This window comes from Oncorhynchus masou, chromosome 32, assembly GCF_036934945.1.
Source record: "Oncorhynchus masou masou isolate Uvic2021 chromosome 32, UVic_Omas_1.1, whole genome shotgun sequence".
In the NCBI taxonomy this organism is placed as follows: Eukaryota; Metazoa; Chordata; class Actinopteri; order Salmoniformes; family Salmonidae; genus Oncorhynchus; species Oncorhynchus masou.
Window position 1 is genome coordinate 42,592,473 of NC_088243.1, and position 19,831 is coordinate 42,612,303.

The 19,831-nt window shown below is 44.2% G+C and overlaps 1 protein-coding gene across 1 annotated transcript; it reads left to right on the forward strand.

Annotated features, from left to right (window-relative positions):
• The first annotated feature begins 261 nt into the window (after nt 1-261).
• On the forward strand, nt 262-19,191 carry LOC135526090 (transcription factor E2F2-like). Its single transcript, XM_064954182.1, has 6 exons — nt 262-1,043; nt 14,207-14,309; nt 14,558-14,777; nt 15,081-15,360; nt 16,126-16,354; nt 16,626-19,191. Exons 1-6 carry the CDS (start codon nt 774-776, stop codon nt 16,898-16,900), a joined length of 1,377 nt encoding a protein of 458 aa, XP_064810254.1. The 5' UTR covers nt 262-773; the 3' UTR covers nt 16,901-19,191.
• The last annotated feature ends 640 nt before the right edge of the window (nt 19,192-19,831 follow it).

Genomic DNA, 19,831 nt, shown 5'->3' on the forward strand with positions numbered 1-19,831 from the left:
ATCCAGTAGGTTATAAAAGCATGTTATTATTTAACATTTTTGATTCGAAATAGCTAACTTTGTCCCTAAAATGACCTCACATAGACATACTATTCCTTTAAGGCTGGGTACGCCCCGCGCCAACTGTTTTATGCAAATATCTACGCAATGTAACAATTGAATTTGCTGTGGACCAATCAAAGATGCGCTCTAACCGCGGGAGATCCAAATTTCGCGGGACGAAATTTGGCGCTAAAAAGCTGTTCTTCGGAACTCCAATTCCCTTGTGTCAAGAGCTAAGCTTTTTAGCTGGACAGAGAACCCGACCGTGGCAGTAACTTTTCTACGGAACATCTGAAGAATACTCCTAAACCTTGTATTTCTGAAGGATTCTGCTTCTCAAGACGTAAACGTCAAAGTTTACCCATTCTGGACTTGCAAATATACTTGTTGTTTATTTATTTAGCTATTAAATCATTAGCTAACTAGGCAAAATCTACGTTCTCTCTCAACTGGACACATCAAGGATAATATCGGTTGCAATGCAAGACGTTTAATTTCAGAAACTACTCAAGCACAGGATATCTCTGGTGATTTTCTATTTCACTTATGCATTTTGCACATCATTAACTAAATAGTATTTTTATGAAATTCTTCGGACATCGCTTCCACGTCGTATCGTAAACTCCAACTCCTTTCATTCACTGTCGTGAATACAGTTTTCTGGGATATTTTAGTTTTGCTAGTAGCTACGTATTTGAATTTGAACACAGTCGTTATTTAAATTTACTAAAATGATGCGGCTGCCCAAAGGCGTTTCTCCTGCGTCTGGCCGAGGTGCTGTAGGAGGAGGATTGTCGTGTTCACAGAATAAAGTTTTGTCTGGAGTGAAGACAGAATTCTTCAGCACCGGGTTATGCAGTTCACCGATGAACTCGGTACCGGCAGGATACTTCACCCAAATCTGCAACACGACAGCGGCCGAACAAAGGGTGAACTGCCTCTATGCAACTCCCCATGGACCTGAAGCTAAACCCATCAGATCATCCTCCGGCAGACTCCCGGTAAGACTTTTAAAAAGTTAAGAAACTACCAACAATCGATATTACTGTTATCTACTTGATAATTAACGTTATTGACTATACAATACGTTAAATGATGGGCAAAATATTCTTAAATTCCACCGGTATGAATATATTTTGTCGGAGTTGTGCTTAACATTTAAAAACTGTCAAGCACAGGGTGATTTCTCATTCTAAATGTCAATTTATGGTTCAAAAAGTAAGAGAAGAATAACAAATAATTAAATGCAGCAGTAAATAACAATAGCGGGGTTATATACAGGAGGTACCGGTACAGAGTCAATGTGCAGGGTAACTTGTGTCCAGGTAATTATGTACATGTAGGTAGAGTTATTAGATAACAGAGAGTAGCAGCAGTGTAGGGGAGGTCTTATGGCTTGGGGGTAGAAGCTGTTTAGGAGCCTCTTTGGACCTAGACTTGATGCTCCGGTACCGCTTGCAGTGTGGTAGCAGAGAGAACATTCTATGACTAGGATGGCAGGGGTCTTTGACCATTTTTAGGGCCTTCCTCTGACACCGCCTGGATGGCAAGAAGCTTGGCCCCAGTGATGTACTGGGCCGTATGCCCTACCCTCTGAAGCGTCTTGCGGTCAGATGCAGAGCAGTTGCCATACCAGGCAGCGATGCAACCTGTCAGGATGGTCTCGATGGTGCAGCTGTAAAACGTTTTGAGGATCTGAGGACCCATGCCAAATCTTTTCGGTCTCCTGCGGGGGAATAGGTTTTGTCGGGCCCGCTTCACGACTGTCTTGGTGTACTTGGACCATGTTAGTTAAACCTTACATGAACAAGGAGATGCACCATCTGGACAGGAAACTGGTTTCATAATGCCCAATCAGCCAATGCAAGTCATTTGCTGAAAAATGCGATTTAGCTTAACACATTGTTTAGCCATAGCCCCCAGCTGTCACTAACCAACCAAGCCAGGTCATATACACACCCGGCTCAACCTGTTTGTGTCCATCCACAAAGGTCACAGGTCACAGCTGGACAACCACTCACTTTTCTTGGGAGTTGACATAATTTGTATGTTCTCACACACACACACACACACAGGGAGATAATGACATGTTGCTGATTAACATACACACCCAGGGTTCAGTGTGTGTGTCCAGGCTGATATTGTCTTCAGGACTAAATATTGAGGGGAGCACTACTCCTGTGCTTTGCGCTAATACAATGGCATTAACTTGGCTAGTCACATGTCTGGGCTACTGCAATTTCCATTGTGTATTACTCGCCATTGTCCTAATGTCTACTTCCTATTCTAGGCCAAGTCTGACCAAGACGCTAGGTCAGGCGATCAGGGTATTCATCGCCCCTCTCTATCCTACTTTTAGGATTAGGACCATGAGCTTTTAATGACCAGGAACATTTTGTTATAAAACTAGTTACTGCTAGATTACAACTAGTTATAGCCTATAACTGGGGGCCCAGAGTTTTTCCTCGTCGGGTCGATTCATGGTCAGAACTAGGGTCAGGGGGTTATGGTAAACAATAACTCTATCCTGACACTAGTTATGATTAACAACAGAATGTCAGCCTCAGCAGGCAATAATTTCCTTATATTGTCTGTAAAGCACAGTGGGCAGAGAGGCTATACTTGCCCTGGAAACATGGTAATGATAATTGTGTCAGAAGAAGTGGTAGAGCAGGACATCCTCTTGCCATGCCCTGTTACTCGTAAACACTTTGGGTTACACTGTGAAGGAGCCATTATCATTCTCACTGTGAAGGAGCCATTATCCTTCTCCCTGCTGAAGTCATTCTCGTTGGGAAAATGGGAGTAGAATTCATCTCAAATCTGGGTCACTCACAGATACTTATATAATATATGTCATTTAGCAGACACTTTTATCTAAAGCAACTTAGTCATGCTTGCATACATTTTATGTATGGGTGGCCCCGGGAATTGAACCCACAACCCTGGCAGTACAAGCAGCATGCTCGATCAACTGTGCCATACAGGACCACTTCACAGATTGTCATGGATACTTACAACTTGGCAGAGACTAACAACTGGTCAAACGGCATCCTAGTCATATTCACCTTGATATTGTATTAGGGCACTCCTACACTCAAGTGGAAGAAAAATCTAGAGTTAATTAATAGTTCATTATAGATAACCTGAGGTGATATATCCCCACTGTGTCATATTTATAGTGGTTGCTGCTATGATGATGTTTGAATGATTGGCGAGCTGTGAAATACTGTGTTTTCTGTGACGATGATGCTACAACTAACTCGTAAATGTTTGACAGAGTTTTACTCCCGAGTTGAAAAACAAGACAGAAGGTCAAGGAGTGCTCTCTGGTTTCAGTTTGACACATACAGTACCAGTCAAAAGTTTGGACACACCTACTCATTCAAGGGTTTTACTTTATTTTCACTATTTTCTGCATTGTAGAATATAGTGAAGACATCAAAGCTGTGAAATTACACATGGAATCATGTAGTAACCAAAAGTGTTAAACAAATCTTCAAAGTAGCCACCCTTTGCCTTGACAGCTTTGCACACTCTTGGCATTCTCTCAACCGGCTTCAGCTGTAATGCTTTTCTAACAGTCTTGAAGGAGTTCCCACATATGCTGAGCACTTGTTGGCTGCTTTTCCATCACTCTGCGGTCCAACTCATCCCAAACCATCCCAATTGGGTTAAGGTTGGGTAAGTGTACTGTACTTTTGTTTGTACTTCTGTTTCTCCCATGTGTAACTCTGTGTTGTTTTTGTATCACTGCTTTGCTTTATCTTGACCAGGTCGCAGTTGTAAATGAGAACTTGTTCTCAACTGGCCTACCTGGTTAAATAAAGGTGAAATAATTCAAACAAAAACATATTTTTTTTTGTGGAGGCCAGGTCATCCGATGCAGCACTCTGTCACTCTCCCTCTTGGTCACATAGCCCTTATGCAGCCTGGAGGTGTGTTGGGTCATTGTCCTGTTGGAAAAACAAATTATAGTCGTACTAAGCGCAAACCAGATGAGATGGCATATCGTTGCAGAATGCTGTGGTAGCCATGCTGGTTAAGTGTCCCTTGAATTCTAAATAAATCACTGACAGTATCACCAGTAAAACAGCATCACACCACCTCCATGCTTCACGGTGGGAACTACACATGCAGAGATCATCCGTTCATGTACTCTGCGTCTCAAAGACATGGCGGTTGGAACCAAAAATCGGAAATTTGGACTCATCAGACCAAAGGACAGATTTCCACCAGTCTGTCTATTGCTTGTGTTTCTTGGCCCAAGCAAGGCTCTTCTTATTGGTGTCCTTTAGTAGTGGTTTCTTTGCAGCAATACGACCATGAAGGCCTGATTCATGCTCTTCTGAACAGTTGACACTGTAAAGCATTTATTTGGGCTGTAATTTCTGAGGCTGGTAACTCTAATGAATTTATCCTCTGCAGCAGAGGTAACTCTGGGTCTTCCTTTCCTTTGGCAGTCCTCATTAGAGCCAGTTTCATCATAGCGCTTGATGGTTTTTGTGACTGCATTTGAAGAAACTTTCAAAGTTCTTGAAATTTTCCAGATTGACTGACCTTTATGTCTTAAGAAACTCCCCATCCCGGATCCGGGATTGTGACTAAGCCTCAGGCTCATTAGCATAACGCAACGTTAACGATTTCTGAAAATCGCAAATAAAATTAAAATAATGCGTTTGCTCTCAAGCTTAGCCTTTTCTTAACACCACTGTCATCTCAGATTTTCAAAATATGCTTTTGAACCATAGAAATTGACTAATTTGTGTAAGAGTATGCAAAGCTAGCATAGCATTTTGTGTAGCATGTAGCACGCAACATTTTCACAAAAGCCAGATAACCAAATAAATAAAATCATTTACCTTTGAAGAGCTTCTGATGTTTTCAATGAGGAGACTCCCAGCCACATACCAAATGCGCAGTGTTTCCTGAAAGCGTCTGTGTGTAGGAGAAATCGTTCCGTTTTCTACATTGCGCCTGGCTACCGAAACGAACCGAAAATGCAGTCACCTACAACGTGAAACTTTTTCCGGATTAACTACATAATATCGACCGAAACATGGCAAACGTTGTTTGGAATCAATCCTCAAGGTGTTTTTTCACATATCTCTTCATTGACATGCAGTTCATGGAAGCTTGCTTCTCTCTCTGTGCCCCATGGAAAAATACTGGCAGGTGACTTTTGCGCACCAATTTCGGCGCAGGACACCGGGCGGACACGTGGTAAATGTGGTCTCTTATGGTCAATCTTCCAACGATCTGCCTACAAATACGTCACAATGCTGCAGACACCTTGGGGAAACGACAAAGGGCAGACTCATTCCTCTTGCGTTCACAGCCATATAAGGAGATCATGAAAGACAGAGCCTCAAAAATCCTTGTCATTTCCTGGATGCCAAGTCATCTTGGTTTTGCCTGAAGCTCACGTTAAAGGGCACGCACAGAGAAGATATTTGTATTTCTGGACACGTCAGAGTGTTTTCTTTCGAACAGTAGCAATTATATGCATAGTCGAGCATCTTTTTGTGACAAAATATCTTGTTTAAAACGGGAACGTTTTTCTTCCAAAAATGAAATAGCGCCACCATAAGTGTAAGAGGTTAAAGTAATGATGGACTGTTGTTCCTCTTTGCTTATTTGAGCTGTTCTTGCCATAAGGACTTAGCCCTATTTGGTAAAAGACCATCTTCTGTATTCCAGCCCTACTTTGTCACAACACAACTGATTGGCTGAAACTCATCTATCTTCAGAGTTCGTACTGTTAGGTGACCTAAACTGGCATATGTTTAGCACCCCGGCTGTACAACAAACTAAACTAGATGCCCTCAATCTCAAACAAATTATCAAGGAACCTACCAGGTACAACCCTAAATCTGTAAACATGGGCACCCTCATAGATATCATCCTGACCGAATTGCCCTCTATATGCACCTCTGCTGTCTTCAACCAGGATCTCAGCGCTTACTGCCTCATTACCTGCATCCGTAAGGGGCCCGCAGTCAAACGACCACCCCTCATCACTGTCAAACGCCCCCTAAAACACTTCAGCGAGCAGGCCTTTCTAATTGTCCTGGCCCGTGTATCCTAGAAGGATATTGACCTCATCCCGTCAGTAGAGAATGCCTGGTTGTTCTTTAAAAGTGCTTTCCTCACCATCTTAAATAAGCATGCCCCATTCAAAATATTTTAGAACTAAGAATAGATATAGCCCTTGGTTCACTCCAGACTTCACTGCCCTTGACCAGCACAAAAACATCCTATGACATACAGCATTAGCATTGAATAGCCCACGTAATATGCAACTTTTCAGGGAAGTCAGGAACCAATATACACAGTCAGTTAGGAAAGCAAAGGCTAGCCTTTTCAAACAAATTTGCATCCAGTAGCACAAATTCCAAAAAGTTGAGAGACACTAAAGTCTATGGAGAATAAGAGCGCCTCCTCCCAGCTGCCCACTGCACTGAGGCTAGGAAATACTGTCAGCACCGATAAATCTGCGATAATCGAGAATTTCCACAAGCATTTTTCTACTGCTGGCCATGCTTTCCACCTAGCAACCCCTACCCCGGCCAACAGCTCTGCACCCCACGCAGCAACTCAGTCAGGATCACCAGTTTATTGTAAGAATGTGAAATGTCAGAATAATAAGTGATATATTTCAGCTTTTATTTCTTTCATCACATTCCCAGTGGGTCAGAAGTTTAAATACACTCAATTAGTATTTGGTAGCATTGCCTTTAAATTGTTTAACCTGGGTCAAATGTTTTGGGTAGCCTTCCACAAGCTTCCCAACAATAAGTTGCGTGAATTTTGTCCCATTCTTCCTGACAGAGCTGGTGTAACTGAGTCAGGTTTGTAGGCCTCCTTGCTCGCACCAGCTTTTTCAGTTCTGCCCACAAATGTTCTATAGGATTGAGGTCAGGGCTTTGTGATGGCCACTCCAATACCTTGACTTTGTTCTCCTTAAGCCATTTTGCCACAACTTTGGAAGATGCTTGGGGGTCATTTTCCATTTGGAAGACCCATTTGCAAACAAGCTTTAACTGATGTCTTGAGATGCTGCTTCAATATATCCAATATTTCCCTTCTTATGATGCCATCTATTTTGTGAAGAGCACCAGTCCCTCCTGCAACAAAGCACCCACACAACATGATGCTGCCATCCCTGTGATTCACGGTTGGGATGGTGTTCTTCGGCTTGCTAGCCTCCCCCTTTTTCCTCCAAACATAACAATGGTCATTATGGCCAAACAGTTCTATTTTTGGTTCATCAGACCAAAGGACATTTCTCCAACAGTACGATCTTTGTCCCCATGTGCAGTTTCAAACCGTAGTCTGGCTTTTTTTATGGTGGTTTTGGAGCAATGGCTTCTTCCTTGCTGAGCGGCCTTTAAGCTTATGTTAATTTAGGACCAATGTCATACAACACTCTGTTCGTGGCCTCCAACTGCTCTTAATGCTAGTAAAGCTAAATGCATGCTCTTCAACCGATTTCTGGCCGCACCTGCCCGCCCGCCTAGCATCACTACTCTGGACGGTTCTGACTTAGAATATGTGGACAGGTACAAATACCTAGGTGTCTGGTTAGACTGTAAACTCTCCTTCCAGACTCACATTAAGCATCTCCAATCCAAAATTAAATCTAGACTCGGCTTCCTATTTCGTAGCAAAGCCTCCTTCACTCATGCTGGCAAACATACCCTCGTAAAACTGATTATCCTACCGATTCTTGACTTCGGCGATGTCATTTACAAAATAGCCTCAACACTCTACTCAGCAAATTGGATGTAGTCTATCAACGTCCATCCTTTTCTGTTACCAAAGCCACATATACTACCCACCACTGCGACCTGCATGTTCTCGTTGGCTGGCCCTCGCTACATATTCCCGAACGCCAACACCTCCTTTGGCTGCTTTTCCTTACAGTTCTCTGCTGCCAATGACTGGAACGAATTGCAAAAATCGCTGAAGCTGGAGACTTGTATCTCCCTCACTAACTTTAAGCATCAGCTGTCAGAACAGCTTACCGATCACTGTACCTGTACACAGCCCATCTGTAAATAGCACACCCAACTACCTCATCCACATATTGTTATTTTTGTTGCAATTTTGCACCCCATTATCTCTACTTGGCCATCATCTGCACATCCATCACTCCAGTGTTAATGCTAAATTGTAATTATTTCGCCACAACTATTGATTGCCATACCTCCCTAACCTTACTACATTTGCACACACTGTACATATATTTTTCTATTGTTTTTGACTGTACGTTTGTTTATCCCATGTGTAACTCTGTTGTTTTTGTCGCACTGCTTTGCTTTATCTTGGCCAGGTCGCAGTTGTAAATGAGAACTTGTTCTCAACTAGCCTACCTGGTTAAATAAAGGTGAAAAAAAAGGAAAGAAATTCCACAAAGTAACTTTTAACAAGGCACACCTGTTAATTGAAATGCATTCCTGGTGACTACCTCATGAAGCTGGTTGAGAGAATGCCAAGCGTGTGCAAAACTGTCAGATGCAAAGGGTGGGTACTCTGTAGATTCTCAAATATAAAATCTATTTAGATTTGTTTAGCACTTTTTTTGGTTACTACATGATTCCATATTTGTTATTTCATAGTTTTGATGTCTTCACTATTATTCTACAATGTAGAAAATAGTTTTAAAAAATAAAGTACTGTAGGTTTCGGTGACGTGCTAGTGACCCCCTGATCTCTCTCACCCCCACACATCACTACCTCATGTCATCATTGCCTATGCCCTCACCGTTCTCTGGGACTCCCATATGGTGAGCTTCTATTCAGGCTAGGGCTCAGGGTGCTGGGCTGTGAGATTGCCCACTTTGCCCCTTGTTTACACTCCAGCCAAAAGCTCTCTTTCTCTGTTATCTTGAGTTCCTTCTTCTCTTTTTGGTCTGCTCCCTTCCCCAGTAGCATGGGGAATGGGGTTGTCTTTTTTGTATGTGTGAGGGACATAGGCTAGCTTGGTGTTGAATGGGTCTTTTTGTCACACATTGAAACTCTTCCTTGTCTTGAACGTTAGGTTCTACTTAACTGAACCGGTGTTTGAAGAACGAGAAGGTTTACACACGCACGCACACACACTAGTAGCTGGAAGTGAGTCAGTTGAAAGCATTTGGTTCATGTGACACAGATTTGTGAAATGCCTCTGGAGGGAAAATCCAGTCATATCTGTTGAAATGGCGTGAGTTAGAGGGGTGGAAGGACAGTCAAACGTGCATGCACATTTAGGGTGAGGACGCTTAGTCGCCGTCTTAGAATGAGGCAATAACGGCTGTGGGTTGCGACATTGTGACGCAATGTGTCATGGAAATCAAGAACAGGGTTGTGAAGGAGGGACTCGGTGTATTTTAAATACGTTTATGTCATTTGGCAGACACTCTTGTCAATGTAAGTGCATACATTTTCATCTGCATTTCTCGTACCGGTCCCCTGTGGGAATCAAACCCGCCACCCGTGCAAACGCCATGCTCTACCAACTGAGCCCCACGGGGGACCATGTAAATATACTTAAGTAGAGCGCCAGCAATGGCCTGCTAATGTGTTGACAATTGCTGTAGTTAGCTGTTCACTCACTATGTTTGAGCGTGACATTGTTTTACCTTGATGTATTGTGTGTGTGTGTGTGTGTGTGACTCGTTATGTTCTGTATCTCTCTGTACATAACTTTGTGTTGAAATTTAGTGGTTGAGTGATTTTTTTCTTTTTTTTTTTCTCTCCCTCGCCTGTGGTATGCTAGCTGACATAAGCCTTGTATTTTCACACGCCAAAAGGCGAAGCACTGACTCCCCGGTCAACCTCACTACAAACAAACTCACAGACCTAAGCCGGGCCCCTGCAAAACTGTGGTAAAATGTTCAAGGGGAGGCCTATTCGAGTAAGATACAATGCAAGGCGGCCATTTTAACCACCACATGGGCTTTATTTGACAGGTTGCATTTAGACTTGTCTCCAGAAGATGACACAGGGTCACATTTTAATGAGGTGGTGGGGGGGGGGGGATTTTAAGAGTGTGATCGGTGCTATCTTTTCCTCAATCGCTCCTCTGGTTTGCCACTGAGGCATTTCCTTCCTTGGTCAAAAGGAGAAGTCATGCCTTAATGCAGGTTGAACACGTTAGAGGGGAACATTTATATTTTTATTACAAATGTTTTGTATTTACCATAGGTAGTAGGCTTACTGGTAAACTACTAATGTCTGCTTTACCTGCAAGTTGGCGTAACGAAAATCTTAACTGATGCGATTGTGTGTGAAAGACAAGTACAGTAATTAGACCATAATCTAGCCTAGGCCTAGTAATAGCAATATATAGTAGCCCCTGAAATGAACGTGTGTGTGTGTGTGCGCGCGCAATGGGTTAGACAGGTTCTCTTGTTGTCTTTCCCTGCCACCTGCTGTGTGTGGCTGTGCCATATGTCACTGACAGACAGGTGGACATGTGGTGGAGGACAGAGGGACAATGTCATCCTCTCTCTCTCTCTCTCTCTCTCTAGTTCAAATCCACATGCTGCTCACATTCTCAAATCTCCTCTCAGATCTACTGTAGTAAAGTATGGTTTACTAAGGGATAGGAGTTTTTATTTTTATTTTATTTAACCAGGCAAGTCTGGATTATTGCAACTCGCTGCTGGCTGGGCTCCCTGCCTGTGCCATTAAACCCCTACAACTCATCCAGAACGCCGCAGCCCGTCTGGTGTTCAACCTTCCCAAGTTCTCTCACGTCACCCCGCTCCTCCGCTCCCTCCACTGGCTTCCAGTTGAAGCTCGCATCCGCTACAAGACCATGGTGCTTGCCTACGGAGCTGTGAGGGGAACGGCACCGCAGTACCTCCAGGCTCTGATCAGGCCCTACACCCAAACAAGGGCACTGCGTTCATCCACCTCTGGCCTGCTCGCCTCCCTACCACTGAGGAAGTACAGTTCCCGCTCAGCCCAGTCAAAACTGTTCGCTGCTCTGGCCCCCAATGGTGGAACAAACTCCCTCACGACGCCAGGACAGCGGAGTCAATCACCACCTTCCGGAGACACCTGAAACCCCACCTCTTTAAGGAATACCTAGGATAGGATAAAGTAATCCTTCTCACCCCCCCTTAAATGATTTAGATGCACTATTGTAAAGTGGCTGTTCCACTGGATGTCATAAGGTGAATTCACCAATTTGTAAGTCGCTCTGGATAAGAGCGTCTGCCAAATGACGTAAATGTAAATGTAAGTCAGTTAAGAACAAACCCTGGCCAAACCCGGACGACGCTGGGCCAATGGTGCACCCTTCCCTATGGGACTCCCAATCACAGCCTGATGTTACACAGCCTGGATTCAAACCTATTCATGGTTAGAAAAAAAGAGAACCGGTGCAATTAAAACCATAGGTGATAGTTAAAACGACAGTAGTTAAAACTACACATTTGTTTAATTCTACCCTGTAGTCTGTGTGTCTAGTTGTACTGTAATGACTTTACTTAGTACATCAGGCCCATTGCAGCGTCAGATCATGACATGCGTCACAGGTTATGCCGTGGTTTGATTTGAAGCTTGTGGACATGTGGCCTTCGTGGCACATGCTGGGTTGTGTCTGTAGCCACACTGAAGCAGAGCAGAGTCTGATTTGACAGGCCCTCTCTCCAACTGTGATCTGGCGTGTGTGTGTGGTTTGTAAAACAAGAGATTATGTGTGTGTGTGTGTGTGTGTGTGTGTGTACACACACATCTCTGGGGGGGTAACACCACTTCCCTCTCTGTCTTCAACCAGCAGTACATGCGGTACCCCAGGGCAGATGTTCAATGTTCTGCTTGGTTCCCCCCCACTGCCACTGAGCTGATTTATAATCTGGTCCTAATTTAGTGTGTTGGAATGGAGTGGGGCATGCCATTGCTGCAGTATGGGGGTGTTCTAAAATCCTAGTAAGATTATTATTATTTTTTTGAAACCTCCCATTTTTGGACTCAGCGTGTCTAATAATAATAAACCATAGTAAACCATCTGCAGTCCTCTTCCAGCAGCAGAAAGGCTCAGGATCCTTCCGTTCTAACCCGACATCTTTCAGTGCAGGAGATACGCGCTCGTTCCACAGCGAAAATAACATGGAACACCTCGATCGAATCCATAACGTCCTAAGTTGGAAAACGTTTGGAAATTAGAAGTTAGATCTGTTAGACTTCGGGTTGTGGTTTTAATTTCTCTCTTTCAATAGCCTTTACACTTCTCCTTGGTTCAGTTTCGGTTCGAGTATAAGAAAATAGTCACTGATTTCGGTTTCTATAAATAAATAAATTTAAAAAAAAAACATTAAATGCACGGCGCATTATGTGGGTTGTATGCTGTAACGACACCGAATAAAAACAATTGGGCCTAATAAAAGTCACATGATGGTAGTCACTGCCCATGACTGATTATCAGTTCATTTAACCATCATTTGCTCACATTATTTTACCTTAACTTTTTGTAGAGTTGCGGCCTATGCCGTCTGACAAAATCACTATTTTCGTAGTACTTTAAAGTAGAAATGGCATGATGACTGCTATCAACCAACTATCAATCACGATCGGCATTCTTCGGTCTCCTTTTAGGCAGCGGGCATATTTTTTTTATATACACAACGGTCGGCGCTCAATGGATTATGGTAATTGTAATAATTACCACGTTTTCTGCACTAAACTCTGTAGATTATTGGTCTGTTGGAAACAACTTCCTACTACTACAGTTCAGGCTTGATCTGTCTACAGAAACTGCGCCATGTGTGCATTGAGCTCACAGAGAAATACTGAACGAAATGGAATTCAAATAATTGAACCAATGTCAGTCAATTGGTTGTTTAAAAACCGAAAAATATCCTACATTTCAGTTAATCGCACAGCGCTAATAATCATTACACGACTTTTTAAAGGAGGTCATTTGATGCAAACATATACTGTAAGTAGGTTCTACCCTTTTCCATGGTATAAATTACATTATCACAATCGCTTGCTTGCCATACTAGTCTGTACAACAACGGGAGTTAGCCACAACCAAGCTTGAGGGACAATGTTGATTGGCAGGTATCATTTCCACTGAGGTTGCAAGGTTAAAATGGGAGGTGGGATCAGATCCGCACAGCATTGTCTAATAGAGCTCGCCGGCTTCTAGTTCTAAAACCCGGAAATAAGTTACCCCTGATTCGTCCAGCCATCCCTGAAAATAGTCTGAGGTTAACACAGGCTTAGGAGATCTTATACATTTTGTTCTATGAGATAATAGCAGTCAGTTAAAAGGACCGTAGCACAGTGGTGAATACGTGTGATGCAAAATCGGAGGTGTGTGTAGGTGGTCTTATTTATTTGTGTGCGTCCATAAGATTGTGTATGATAGCAGTGGTTAATCCGTGTGTGTGTGTGTGTGTGTTGGTCACCTACTGATTGAGTCCTCGTGCAAGGGGTGGGAGATGTGATGGTTGGGAATGTGGCAGGCTGCCTGTGTTCTTTTTAAAGAAAAGAGGACAAAAGGACAAGTGAGGGGGCCACGGGGGGAAAAGGAGGAGTGAGGGGGGGGGGGCAAAGGAGGAGTGATGGGGGGGGGAGGAATGGAGGAGTAGTGGGGGGGTCATGAGGAGAAGAAACAGGGGGATGTGGTCAGCGAGTGGCGTTTGGCGGGCAGTGGGGTGGTCACACACACACACACACACTCTCCCCTCATTAGAAGTGCTTGAGAATGTTATGGCCTTTGTCACAGTTCTTGAGACCACCACCACAATTACGACTTGTCGCTTTTCAACAGCCACAATTAGCATTAGCATACTGACAGCACAGATCTCACACCACAGTGGACGGGCTGGGCTTTATTCTATGGCCTGCTACCATCCTATCCTCATGATCTACAGCTCCATAGGACATAGTTACATGACAAGTGGACTTGTTACGCATTCAAACTGGGGAATGGTTCCAATAGACTCCCTGCATCCTAACAATCCGTCCTTTCTCACAGAGTGTGCACTTGTTCACTCCCATTTAAAACGGAAATGAAAGGTTGTAGATGCATAGTGCAAGACTCTCTAGCCCATGCCTATGTTGTCAACTTCAGGAGAAAGGAGATATTATTGGGACATGTAGCTTGAGAAGGAGTGTCTTTAACCCCTTTTTTCCTCTTCTTTGTGCCCCCCAACCCCCCCAGGCCAAGAGGAAGCTAGACCTGGAGGACCCTCTCTACCTCCCAGACTTCAGGACCCCCAAAGGAAAGGGGGGTGTGGCCACAGCCAGAATCTCTAGTCCCAAAAGTAAGTGTCTGCATCAGTGAAAAAAAGACTGCCCCCTACTGTCTCCATTACCAAATAAGTGACAGGTTGCATAAAGCGAGACAACATAATCATCCATCCTTTATACTTAAAACACACAAGCTACATGTAGATCTTTTCCAATCCATAATATTGAGTTCACATATGTCTATTCCACATATTATTGAATACGTAGACCGTGCCCAAATCCACTCTCTTACCCCGTCCCTTGTATGACCCTTGACCCTCAGCGCCCAAGTCCCCCGGTGAGCGGACGCGCTACGACACCTCCCTGGGTCTGCTGACCAAGAAGTTTGTTGGCCTGCTGAGCGAGTCACCTGACGGCGTGCTGGACCTCAACTGGGCCACCGAGGTCCTCGAGGTGCAGAAGAGACGCATCTATGACATCACCAACGTGCTAGAGGGCGTGCAGCTGATCCGCAAGAAGTCCAAGAACAACATCCAGTGGATGTGAGTAGGACACTTAGGACAAGTACACTTAAGGACAAGTCCACACTTAGGACAAGTAACTTCTCATTCTTTGGCCGTAGGAGGTGGGCCCAATTCCATTGTCAACTCCTTAGCTCCTACTCCTTGGTGCAATATTGATAGGTCCACCTTGCTCTGTAATCTAAAGACAATCAGGGTTTTTTTTGTTTTTTTTAACACGTGTTGAAAGTTCCAACTTCACCTGACCATGATCTATCTATACCATGATGTACAAAGCATGTACTCTGTGGTGGCTCATCATAAAAATCAAAACCATTTTATTAGGGTGGGTGGCGTGTTCGAGGGCTCGGCCAGCAGCGGCGAGAAGTCTCGCGCCCTGAGGAAGGAGCTGGGAGAGCTGGAGAGGGCCGAGAAGGCCCTGGAAGACCTGATCACGTCCAGCAGCACCCAGCTCAAGGAGTTGACCGAACACGGGGACAACCAGGGACAACTAGGTTACGTCACCTACCAGGACATCAGGTCTATAGCCAGCCTGCAGGACCAGACGGTCATCGCCGTCAAGGCCCCGTCAGAAACCAAGCTGGAGGTGCCTGAGTCCTCGGAGGTGAGTGGTCATCTAGTCATCATAGATGGAGAGCTGGGTAGTGTTCATTTGGGCACACCGTACTGGACAAGTTCAGTTAGTACCTGGCCTTTTGAAAAAAACAATACAGTACACCTTAAACAGACATGGAAAAAGGACACAGTGACCGTTCCAAGGATTGCCTTATGTGTAACCTTTATTTAACTAGGCAAGTCAGAGGAGATCAAATTCTGATGGCCTACTGAGGAACAGCGGGTTAACTGCCTTGTTCAGGGGCAGAACGACAGATTTTTTTACCTTGTCAGCTCGGGGATTCGATCCAGCTACCTTTGCGGTTGAGGGCCTACCGGGGAACAGTGGCCCGACGCTCTGACCACTAGGCTACCCGCCGCCCCTATTACTTGGAGCAAGTGACATGGGTGTGCACGTTGTGCCTGCTCTGTGGTTGCCCCATTGGACAAGTGATATTCCATTGGTGATAACCACCAAAATTACAAAGAATTCCAGTAGTCGTTACATTTCTGGGCAGGTCATCATAACCCAAAAAACTCCTGACCTGCCGACTGGGCGAGAGCCTTTCAGACCTTAACGTCAGTCCCTGTACCTCTTCCTTACAAGGATATGCTCCATACTTTCTTACTAAGCCAATCCTCTTGTATAACAAATGACACTCTTTACCCTTCTGACATTTTGAAACCAAGCCCATTCATTTACCAATCCTGCCCACTATCCCTCGCTTCTCATAGTGCGTCATTGTTACAGCTCCCTATTGTCCTGTACCCACAGGGCTCCCAACAGATCTACCTGAAAAGTAAGAACGGGCCCATTGAGGTGTACCTCTGTCCCGAGGAGGGCCTGGAGGATGCCAGCCCCGTCAAGAACACCACCACCCCCAGGAAAGACGACCCTCATCACCCCCTGGGTCACATTGCCTCCCTCTCCATGGCACCACCACCGTACACCACTATCAAACAGGAGCCCCAATACACTGACGTCGAGCAGGAGCCCATGGAAGGTAAGCTGAACTGGGGGGGGGGACTTTGTTGTCTGATACAGCTGAGGTCTATTCAATGATGTGAAAAGTTCTGAATGTTGCAGATAGCAACAGAATTGAATAGACCTGATACGATTTCCAATTCTATATGACAGACAGTTGTAGCTGTTCTGCACAATACCTTTCTATCTGAGCGTCCTGTACCGTTGCAGCCTCCTCTAAACAGTCCTGTGTGTTGTAAGAGGTGTCCAGTCACTAACACACCCTCTCTCCCTCTCCGCTCTCCCTACAGCTGAACTCTCCAGACCTGCACCAGTATCCCTCCCCAACACCACCAACCCCACCACCCTCCTGGATGTAGAGGGCCTCCTGGGCCTGCCCCCCAGCTTGCTCCAGATGACCGAGGACCAGCTCCCGGGCCCCGGGTTCACCCCCGACCCCAACGCCCCCTTCGTCAGCTTCTCGCCGCACCTCGACCACGACGACTACCTCTGGGGGCTGGAGGATGGCGAGGGCGTATCCGACTTCTTCGACACCTACGACCTGGGAGACCTGCTCCATAGCTGAGGGAGGGAGAGGGCGGATTATAGCCGAGTTACGACCATGTTGCTTGACCTTAAGCAACTCTGAGCCCTAGTTATAATAGCTAGGGCTCAGAATAAATGTAATATAGGCTATAACTGGTCAAGGGGAAAACTCCTGTCCCTATTCATGAAGGAGTAGTGTCCTCTGTAGAGGTATGGGGTGAAGGGGAAATGTTACACTATGAAGCCATCAACCTTTGCTTTAGCCATGTCTGTTCCGCGTTAATGATTTGTCTAAAACGGGCCCCTTGCGTCTGTTCATTTGTATATACATGTGTATAGTTTGAGTTTGGATTTAGGTCAGTGCCTGGATTGACACCGGTCTGTGTGTTTTGTGTGCACTGTGTGTGTCCAGCTTATGAAGCTCAGCGTTGTGGTTTGTGTATTGGTATAGTGGACAGTTTGTTGTCCGTCTCGTTTCTATTGTGTGCTGTGTGAAAATGCTATGTGCTGTTTGAAAATATAGACACAGCACTTTTTTTAAAAATGCATATCTGATGACCAGCAAAAAAAATCAACTCGGGCATTTTGGGTTGGGGGTGTTATTAATAACTCTCAGGATTTCTTTGCGACTTCAAAAGTCAAAATGTTTATAGTGCGCATATTTGGCCAGTAAGGGGCAGCATTGTATTATGTCAGCTGTAACTTGCCAGCTTCAGAAGGTTGAATCACTCACTGTGTTTTTAAAAACCGAAGTGAAACGGAGGTACTACTGAACGTCGCCAATAAAGAACACCGATTTCATTTGTCCGCTGCAAAACGTATTCAAATATTGTGCCCTACTGATCACGACCCAGGTACCAAACATGGAGTCTGTGGCGCTAACTTAACGTGCCGTTTCAACGAGGTGTTAGGAGTATGGTTAGTGTAGTTGTTGGGTATTCAAGACATCTGTTTTATATTGGGGACCTGACCTGGTCACTACATCTAGCCTCAAGCTTTATGGAAGGTCAGGTGGTGAAGTATTCTGTCACCCATGCCAGAATGTGTCCACATCTAATCATAGAGCACAGGTGTCAAACTCATTCCCTGGCAAATCTGCAGGTTTTTGCTCCTCCCTTGTACTTGATTGATGAGTTAAGGTCATTAGTTAGGAACTCTCCTCACCTGGTTGTCTAGGTCTTAATTGTACACAAATTGAAAGGCAACAACTCAAACCAACAGACACTCGGCCCTCCATGAAACGAGTTTGACACCCCTGTCATAGAGGTTAGTTCGAAGCGGTTCTGGACCCATAGCCAAAAGTCAGAAGTTGCATCCCAAATTGTGCCCTATACAGCGCACTGCTTTTGACCAGAGGTCATAGGGGATAGTGTGCGATTTTGGGACGTGGTCAAGTGTATTTTTTTGGGGGGGGTGACCTGATATTATCGATCGACATAGACTAGGGATCACTATGTGACTGGCTAGAGTATCACGCTTTGCTCTTGTGAATCGGCAGCTAGGTTTCACATCGGGAAGCTTCTCTATCAAGGTGCATTTGATAGTGTTTCTGTAGTATCTAGAATTCATAGTAACAACCAACCTTATTTCCAAGGAAATAATCTAGTAAGGATGATAATACGCCACAACATCTGGGTGTATTGACTTAGGCAGTAATTAAAATGAACGAGAGGGCAATTTTAATTTCCCACTTCTTTTGAAACTAGATGAAGTCTTTGATTTAAATGGTGGTTTGTGTGTTGAAACGCTCGCCATGCACCCATAATAGGGAACAAAGAGCACTTTGTCTTTTCCTGTTTTTATATATATATATTTTTTTAATGAAGGCTCGGCCCCATGTGTGTGTGTGTGGTACTTTAAACCTGGGAGAAAGAGCCGAAATTACACGCCATGGTCAAATTTCTCCCTGGGCTGTGTTCGCATCGAACTGAACAAAAAACATCTCAAGATGTTTTTTTGAGCATGAATTCCGTGTTGGTGCATTTTCTGCCTCTTCCCCAATGCGGGTTAAGTCAATTGTCCTGTCCTAACAAACTTGAATATTTTGTGTGCGTGTGGTTTGTGTGTGTGTGGAAGGTTGGGAAATGGGTGGGTTTTTTTTAAGTTGTAGCTTTGTAGACAATTTATTTTAAATGTTTTGTTGTGCATAATTTGTTGTGCATAAACTGTACAGAATTGAATGTATTTATAATTCCTGAAATCATTTGTTTTTAATACTGACCATTGTAAAAGAGCAAACGTCTCTGTTTGACATGCGGCACTTAATATTTTGTATTATTGTGGTTGGTTTGAAAAATAGTAAAGTATTAAAGCCATGGTGTAAACTTGCGATTCTGTCCATTTCCTATGACATCATTTGTTGATTTCTCATGGCAAGCAGCAGTTCTCCAATCTAGGTCAAAGGTAGATACCTCCATTGTTCTCTGTCTGGAAATAGGCAAACTCCGTTTCAGGGTGTGCTTGGTCAAGTCCGATCGTAAACCAAACGGTTTTCTTAAGTGAGTTTATTAGAACCACTTATAAAAAATTAAAAAACATTTGGGTTTATGAACAAATAATCCTGTTCAGACTTGCTTCAAATTAATCCTCAAAGCAGATAATTCTGGCTAATATGGTAACCGATTCAAACACAAACCTCTATCAACAGACTTGAATACAAATGTACCTGTCACGATCTTCCTCCTCTTCATCTGAAGAGGAGAGGCGAGAAGGATCAGAGGACCAAAATGCGGCGTGGTATGTGTTCATAATGAATGTTTAATTAAAGAAACTGAATACAAAAACAAACGAATATAGACCGTGAAGCTATCATAAGGACTGTGCAGACACAAGCAACTAACAGACAATCACCCACAAACAAACAGTGCAACCCAGGCCACCAAAGTATGATTCTCAATCAGAGACAACTAATGACACCTGCCTCTGATTGAGAACCATACTAGGTCGAAACGTAGAAATCCCCAAATCATAG

Excerpts from the sequence above, each read along its gene's own strand:
- LOC135526090 (XM_064954182.1), top strand. The coding sequence starts at position 774 with ATGATGCGGCTGCCCAAAGGCGTTTCTCCTGCGTCTGGCCGAGGTGCT. Across the intron at positions 1,044-14,206 it reads CATCCTCCGGCAGACTCCCG|GCCAAGAGGAAGCTAGACCT; the intron begins GTAAGACTTTTA and ends CAACCCCCCCAG. Across the intron at positions 14,310-14,557 it reads CAGAATCTCTAGTCCCAAAA|CGCCCAAGTCCCCCGGTGAG; the intron begins GTAAGTGTCTGC and ends CTTGACCCTCAG.